This window comes from Ananas comosus, linkage group 2, assembly GCF_001540865.1.
Source record: "Ananas comosus cultivar F153 linkage group 2, ASM154086v1, whole genome shotgun sequence".
NCBI classification, from domain to species: Eukaryota; Viridiplantae; Streptophyta; class Magnoliopsida; order Poales; family Bromeliaceae; genus Ananas; species Ananas comosus.
The window spans coordinates 11,620,345-11,628,892 of NC_033622.1; the positions used below are offsets into that span (position 1 = coordinate 11,620,345).

The 8,548-nt window shown below is 46.0% G+C and overlaps 2 protein-coding genes across 2 annotated transcripts; one reads left to right on the top strand and one right to left on the bottom strand.

The window, feature by feature from the left end:
- Positions 2,930-6,380, top strand: LOC109725661 (probable protein kinase At2g41970). Its single transcript, XM_020254936.1, has 8 exons — positions 2,930-3,210; positions 4,004-4,094; positions 4,501-4,754; positions 4,841-4,967; positions 5,253-5,526; positions 5,690-5,822; positions 5,908-5,994; positions 6,088-6,380. Exons 2-8 carry the CDS (start codon positions 4,013-4,015, stop codon positions 6,208-6,210), a joined length of 1,080 nt encoding a protein of 359 aa, XP_020110525.1. The 5' UTR covers positions 2,930-3,210; positions 4,004-4,012; the 3' UTR covers positions 6,211-6,380.
- LOC109725653 (AAA-ATPase At4g30250-like) lies at positions 6,452-8,286 on the bottom strand. The gene has a single exon (XM_020254922.1). It carries the CDS (start codon positions 8,191-8,193, stop codon positions 6,649-6,651), a length of 1,545 nt encoding a protein of 514 aa, XP_020110511.1. The 5' UTR covers positions 8,194-8,286; the 3' UTR covers positions 6,452-6,648.

Here is an 8,548-nt window from a genome sequence, read left to right on the forward strand (position 1 = left end):
GCGTTTGAGAAAGGCCAATTTGCATAAAAAATCCACTTATTTTGGGCTTTTGCAAAATCGGGCCATCTTTTTGGTTTTGGCAGATTCGGTCCGCTTTTTCAGCAAACTGACCAAAATACCCTTATACCTTTTTCTCTTTCCTCTTTCTCTCTCCTCTTTTTTTCTCTCGTTCTTTTTTCTTTTTCTTCCCAGAGAGCGGCGAAAACGGAGCAGAGGTGCCCTTATACCTTTTTCTTTTCTTTTTTTTCTCTCGTTCTTTTTTTTCTTTCTCTTCCTAGAGAGCGGCGAAGACAGAGCGGCGTCGCCGCCGGCGCCCCCACCTTCCTCGCCTCCGATCCCCCTAAGCTGGCTTGACTTTTTTTTTGCATTTTCTTTCTTTTCTTTTCAGACTCCCTCCCCCCCTCAACAGTTTCCAGACGACAGGCGCCTCCTCTCGCTCTTGCCCTGCCCTTCCCGTCTCTCATTTTCCCTCTCATTCTCTGCTGCCTCGACGACGATCATTTCTCGCCGACACCGACACGACACCCGTGGAGATCACTGCGCGCGCAGGCCTCGAGTGGGGTCTTTACGTCGTCGCTCACTCCGACACCTGGGCTATTGACAGAGAGTGACAAAAAAAAAAACAGGAAAAAAAAAAGATAAAAAATTATATATAAAACAAGGATGAAGAAAATGTATCGTTAACTATAAAAAATTACAACTCACTATTAAGCAAGTAACTGCAGCTTTAAAAATAAATTACAACTTTTTAAATAAAATACACTCTTTGAAAGGAATATTTACAACTTTGCTCTTACGTATTGCACTCTTACAGATATAACACTCACGCCACTAAATAATAATTACACTCTTAAATGAAAAGTTGCCTGTTTCCCTCTTGTGCACCGGTCTCCTCTTTTGCATACATTTCTCCTCTTTGTACACTATTTTTTATCTAAAACTGGGACCCTATTTAATAGATATTATACGTTTCTCCTCTTTTGCACGTTCTTCCTCTTAAAAGAAGAAACAGTGCAACAAGAGTGAAAACATGCAACAAAGAGAGAACATATAAATATCTGTTAAAGATTGTAGTTTAAAATAAAAAATAGTGTAACAAGAGAAAAAATGTGCAGACAAGAAAAAAACTGCACACCATATTATCTTAACTGCACGCCATTTAAAGATATTATACTGCTCTCCTCTGATTGCACTTTTCTTGCGCGTCTTGTTGCATCTTCTTCTCTTAAGAGTAAAACAGTGCAACAAGAGAAAAAACAGTGCAACCATATAAGAGAACAGTAATAAATATCTGTTAAAATGTGTATTTTAAAATAAAAAATAGATAACAAAAAAAAAATGGTGCAACAAAAAAAAACTGCACCGCATATTATCTTAAAATGCACTCATTTAAGAAATATTATACGCTTCTCCTCTTTGGCACTGTTCTTTCTGCCTCTTTTTGCACTGTTTCTCCCTTTTAAAGAGGAGAAACATGCAACAAGAGAAAAACAGTGCAACAAGAGGAAGCATATAAATAAATCTTAAATGTCATTAAAATTAAAAAACATCCGACCCCGTTCCAGAACGGGCCGCTGCGCTGCGCGACGGGATCGGCTGGGGGTCCGCGCGATGCCCTCTCGACGATCGTCGCGTGGACGAACAAGGCGGCAGGTCCGGCGCTTCTGCGCCGCGCGGAGATAGGCAGCCGCCGACGAGAAGAACACACCGCGTCTGGTGCCGGCGCGTTGCGCTTCCTGCTCCCCCCCTCGCCTGTCGCTTGGCCTCCCTTTCTTCTTCGCCGTTGTTTCTTCTCCGATCCAGCCCGACCCCTTCGCCTCGGCCGTGCGCCGCGCGACGTATCGTCTGGGTCCGCGGCGGCGGAGGAGAGGAGGAGGGGGTCGCGGGCGGTGGAGAGGAGGGTGAGGAGGGGGGCGACGGTGAAGAAGGATGGTGAGAAGGGAGACGATGGTGAAGAAGAAGGCGACGGTCCGCCTTTTTTTTTCGGCGAGAAAAAAAAAAAAGAACGACAGAAACGAGGAGAGAGAAAGAGGAAAGAGAAAAAGTAATAAGGGTATTTTGGTCAGTTTGCTGAAAAAGTGGACCGAATCTGCAAAAACGAAAAAGGTGACCCGGTTTTGCAAAAGCCCAAAATAAGTGGATTTTTTATGCAAAAAGGCCTTTGAGAAAACGTGTGTGAGAAACAAAATATTTAAGGAACCCCGTAAATATGATATAATGGCTATTTTAAATTATAACGAAAATTACGTTTGAGAAAATGCGTAGATATTTGTAAAATGTATAGATAGGAGATAACGGATATTTTGGGTATTTTTGTCAAGAAAAGTGACAGATACTTTTATTTTTAATCGGTGGATGATATCCAATGGTAAAAATTTAAGATCTATATTTGAGAATAAATTATTATTTGAAAAATTATTTGAAACGAATAGTTACAAATTACTGGACATGAAAATACCCAAAATATCCGTTATCTCCTATCTATACATTTTACAAATATCTACGCATTTTCTCAAACGTAATTTTCGTTATAATTTAAAATAGCCATTATATCATATTTACGGGGTTCCTTAAATATTTTGTTTCTCACACACGTTTTCTCAAAGGCCTTTTTGCATAAAAAATCCACTTATTTTGGGCTTTTGCAAAACCGGGTCACCTTTTTCGTTTTTGCAGATTCGGTCCACTTTTTCAGCAAACTGACCAAAATACCCTTATTACTTTTTCTCTTTCCTCTTTCTCTCTCCTCGTTTCTGTCGTTCTTTTTTTTTTTTCTCGCCGAAAAAAAAAGGCGGACCGTCGCCTTCTTCTTCACCATCGTCTCCCTTCTCACCATCCTTCTTCACCGTCGCCCCCCTCCTCACCCTCCTCTCCACCGCCCGCGACCCCCTCCTCCTCTCCTCCGCCGCCGCGGACCCCNAACAAACAGAAACAGCACAGCACCCGTGTTTCTGTTGCTTCGCCGAAGTGCGGTGTTGTGGAATTTGCGTTTCCACTGCTCTTCTCATCATTCCCTCTCCTCTCTCTCTCTCTCTCTCTCTCTCTCTCTTCGTTCCTCGTCCCTCCTCCTCCTCCTCCCCTTCCCCTCCAGGAACACGCGAGGATCAGCTCGTCTCCTTCGATTTCCTTTCATTTTTCTTGTGGGGTTGGGGGCGGTGGGGTAATTTCATATTCGTGGCCACCATTTGCGTATCCCCATCTTGTGTCGCGGTTAGTTCATCGAACGTTTTTGTTTGTTACCATCAATCTCATTGTATATATATATATATATATATATATATATATATATATATATATATATATATATATATATATGACATATATTACTTTATGCTTGGTAAATGTACAATCACAGAGTAATTCAATCAACAGTTACTTTGGTTAATAATTCTTTTGGCGAAATCTTATTTTCTCCGTAAGACAAAAATGGAAGCAAAAATGGAATTTCGATGCGAATATAAGTCGTGAAATATATTTTTTTTATATTGGCTATAAAATTGAAGCAATTAGGCTTCAAACTTAGGGCCTAAGATATCAATCTCTTTGTCATCTGCCCTAGGGACCTGCACGAGGGACGGTCGGTAATTCATGAAAATTGTTAAGGCTATTCACGGACTATTTTCTATACGATCAATCTATCTCTGCTCGGTTCCAAGAGGTCATGGGTTTAATTCCTGCATCCTGTGTTAGTTGGCAAAAAAAATTATTTGTTGTAAAGCATGGTTCATCTAGTTTGTGTTAAGACTATGATTGCAAACTGACCGTCTTTAATGCAAGTGACAAAGGACTTAATAGTTAGAACCCGGAATTTCAGAGATTTCTAGTACGAACTTTAATTATTTAATATTTTTAGCTAACTTCATTTCTCAAAACAGATAGCATGTCATCATTTGCTCTCCAAAAAAAAAAAAAAAGACTACGGTTACAAAGCTATTTTCTATTAGATTAATTTTGTCGGGCATCATAAGCTAATTACTAATAATTCTTCTTCGATTTATACCAGTAACATAAGATGTTGTGCTGTGGAGGTGTAGAGGAGGACTTCGGACCGCCACTTAATCAAGCAATTCCCCCACCAAACCACAATGCTCCTGGTATGATTGCATAACTTCATTAGTACTCCAAAAAAAGAATTTTCATTCATCTTAAACTATTTTGAACCTACTCTTCTCTATGCATAGGTTGGGTATAAACTTTAAGCACTGTTGCTTGTTTTTCCTGGTGCTTAATTAGGTGATAGTACATTCCAATCTATTTTAGATACATGGGCATTGTTAGATTGATCTTGGTTTATCGGTCAAAACTTAGCAAAATACAACTTAGATTAGAACTCCATCTAATTTGGCAGGAAAGAAAAAAACAGAAGACACGATTAAATGCGCTCCCTTTAATGGTTTGGACTACGTCATTAGATGTCGAACAAAGCATATGATTGCGAAACTCTCTATCATTTAGTCGTGTTGGATTTGAGACATTTGGATTGCTATTGCAATAACACAGGAAACGATCGAGTGCCGAGAGGGCCCCATGCCGGCAGAGGTGGTGGGCCCCAAAAGGCCATGAACATTGAGGTGCCATCCTTTCCACTATCGGAGCTGAATAGGTTCACGAATAATTTTAGCGACAATGCCTTAATTGGAGAAGGCTCATACGGTCGAGTTTACCGTGCAACTCTAAGTTCGGAAGAAACCGCTGCATTAAAGAAACTGGATCCTAGCGTATGCCAAGATCCGGAATCAGACTTTGTTTCGCAGGTCAATTCTACTCTACAAATGTGCTTTACAATTTCAATATGAAGTTTTATGTTTTCATATGTTTATTATCCTGGTGATCAATACAGTTGGCAATGGTTTCAAAACTCAAGAATGAATATTTTGTGGAGTTGTTGGGCTACTGTTTGGAGGAAAGTAACAGGATACTGGTCTACCAATTTGCAACAAAAGGTTCATTGCATGATACTTTGCATGGTACATTTCTTGTAACCTTATGTTTTTATTGGCCAAATAAATGTATGGGGCTTCTAGATATATATCCCTGCAAAATTATCTATTCACATAAATAAAAGTCTAGATCCCTAGTTCTCATATAAATCTCTAAAATCAAAAGAAAGTGCAATTTCATACGAAGGCATTTTAGTATAAAACTAAGCTTTCACAAGGGAATATATGAAAATTGAGATTTTTTTTTCGTAAACCTGTATCTCCAAATATATTGCCCTATGTTAGATCTAGAGACTCATTTTTCCGTTGCAGGGAGGAAAGGAGTCCAAGGAGCTGAACCTGGTCCTGTTTTGAGCTGGAGCCAACGTGTGAAAATAGCTTACGGAGCAGCAAGAGGTCTAGAGTACCTTCATGAGAAGGTTCAGCCCTCAGTTGTGCATCGAGATGTCCGATCTAGCAATGTTCTTTTGTTCGACGATTATAATTCCAAGATTGCTGATTTTAATCTGACGAACCAATCCACCGACACAGCAGCTCGTCTACATTCAACGCGGGTTTTAGGAACTTTTGGCTATCATGCTCCAGAGTGAGCTGATTTTCCTTAATGATATGAATAACTTGATGACACCTATACGCAAATTCCAGCTTCTGATTATGTGTAGCACAAATAGGTTCAATTTAGACTCTACAAGCACACGATCGGATTTACTAATTATTCTAGGTTTTTTATTGGTTCCTCTATTTTCCAGGTACGCTATGACCGGACAGTTGACCCAGAAGAGCGATGTTTACAGCTTTGGAGTTATTCTTCTCGAGCTTCTAACGGGGAGAAAGCCGGTAGACCACACCATGCCTAAGGGGCAACAGAGCCTTGTTACTTGGGTATGTTTCGCTGATCGGTTAAGTGATTTTCGAACATCAATTTTCACAAGTAATCGTCATCCTATCTTTTATGCAACCCAATCAGGCAACTCCAAGGTTGAGCGAAGACAAAGTTAAACAGTGTGTGGATCCCAAGCTTGACAATGAGTACCCGCCGAAGGCCGTAGCCAAGGTTTCCTTTTACTTTCGACTTTTGGTTTTGCCATTTCTGAGATGTCTAAGTGGAAATAATAATGGTGGATACTCGGACTATGTTGGTTTTCAGATGGCGGCGGTCGCAGCGCTGTGTGTTCAGTACGAATCCGATCTCCGACCAAACATGACTATTGTCGTCAAGGCTCTTCAACCTCTTCTCAGCTCGAAACCGGGGCAAGACCACAATACCTGATCCGCCTGAATTATAGTGTTTGTAATGCATTCTTTTGAGAAAAATGCATGCATGTTGATCCGCATAACCCCTCTCTCAGTATTGCTCAATGTGAGTTTTATGGAGACAATACATGGTATATATACTTTGTACTATCGCATGCTTTACTTGCGGATCATTTTTTCCAAATCGGATGACCAATGCAGCAGATATATTTCTGGTTAACCCCTATGTAGTCACAATTTATTTTACCCTATTAGGCGAGCGCGTGCATAGATTCAAACTTTTTAGTAGTAAACTCACAGCGCCACAGCTGATGATGCAACGATTGAAACAGAATAAAGTCCATAATAATGTACAACAACAATGTTACAGAACTACTTTAGCACTCGCATAAACGCTTCGCTTATTATAGCTAATCACACAACGAAGTAACAAACTCCACAATAACGAACTTGGCTACACTCCCCTCCTCCCGGAATCTGACTTGGTCAAGCTACGGAGCCGCCCCCTCCCCTCCCACCTCGTCTCCTTCTTCTCCGGCGACCCCTCGGAGCTCTCCGCCACCGGCTCCTCCCACCCTTCCACGTCCTTGTCGCCTCTCCCGCCGCCGCGCAATCTCTCGCGCAGCTCCGCGACGAGCTCCCTCACCGCCGTGTCCGGCTCCTCCCTGCTCCTCAGCAACACCTCCCCCACCTCCGCGGGGGTCATCTCCGCACCGGCTTCGATGCAGCTCTCCACCTCCCCCAACAGCTCGTGCTCCGCCACGCCGACGTACCGCTCCGTCAGCTCCCGCGCCGCGTGCGCGCCGCACGGCCCCAGCCGCACGTGCACGTCCATCCTGCCCGGCCGCAGCAGCGCCGGGTCCACCCGGTCCGCGTAGTTCGTGGTGAAGACGATGATCCTCTCGTCCCCGCAGCACGACCACAGCCCGTCGGTGAAGTTCAGCAGCCCCGAGAGCGTCACCCGGCCTTCGTCGCCGGCGCTGCGACGGTCGTCGGCGTCCGACGCGTCGCCGTCGCTCTCGTCGAGGGATCCGATCTTCTTTGCTTGTTTTCTGGCTTGCTTGGGGGGGTGGCGGCGGCGGCGGCGGCGGTCGGCGGTGAGGTCGAGGGAGCAGTCGATGTCCTCGATGACGATGAGGGAGCGGTTGGTGGTCTGGAGGAGGAGGGAGCGGAGGGCGGCGTTGGAGGCGACGCGGGTGAGCTCGAGGTCGTAGACGTCGTAGCGGAGGTGGTTGGCCATGGCGGCGACGAGGGAGGACTTGCCGGAGCCGGGGGGCCCGTGGAGGAGGTAGCCGCGCTTCCAGGGGCGGCCGGTGCGGCGGTAGAAGTCGCGGGCGTCGGCGAAGGCGGAGAGGTCGGCGACGAGGCGGGACTTGAGGGCGGGGTCGAGGGCGAGGGTGGCGAAGGTGGCGGGGTGGCGGAAGGGGACGGAGCACCAGGCCCCGGCCCCGGCCCCGGCGGCGGGGGAGTTGGTGTGGAGGCGGCGGGGGCGGGACGAGCGCTCGAGGCGGTCGGCGGCGGCGGAGACGTGGGCGAGGTAGGCGGGGAGGAGGGCGGCGGCGTGGCGCTTGGGGAGGCGCAGGGAGAAGGCGCGGCGCTCCTCGAGCGAGTCCTGGAGCGTGTCGGCGTGGTGGGTCCAGAGCATCCTGTGGCCGGCGTAGGCGTCCTCGAGGGAGTGGTTGGGGGAGAGGGAGAAGGAGGGGGCGGCGGAGGCCGGGTCGGGGGAGCGCGGGAGGGAGAGGGTGAGGCGGGGCGGGCCCGGGGGAGAGTCCGGGAGGAGCGAGTGGTGGAGGTAGAGGTGCGCGTGGCGGTACAGATCGTTGGGCTCCACGGAGGCGGACCCCAGGAACTCGGGCACGTCGAAGTAGGAGTAGGGGGTCAGCGAGTCCTGGACCGACTGCCACAGCGAGTGCAGCAGCCACAGCAGTTGGGACGGCAGCACGTTCTGCAGAACCGTCAGCAGCCCCAGCAACGACCACATTTGAGCCAAGAACTCCATCTTCTTCTTCTTCTTCTTCTTCTTCTCCTTCTTCTTCTTCTTTTAAAAAATTTTGTCGCGTTGTGGAGATCGGGATTTTGTTTGGATGTGGGAGTTGGTGGTGCGTGGGTGGTGATTATATATATATATATACACACATATGTACATAGAAAAGGATGGAGGGAAAGAAGAGAGAAAGGATGGGTCGGTTTCAACATGGTTCCGGGGAGCGGAAAAAGGTAAAGGGGGAGGAGAATCGACGGACAGGGAAAGCAAAAGGAGAAGGGGCGTTTAAAAAAAAAAAAAAAAAAAAAAAGGATTCCAGACGCTTTTCCGCTATGTTTTAAACTAAAAGGGACCCCGGGGCGTGACAATT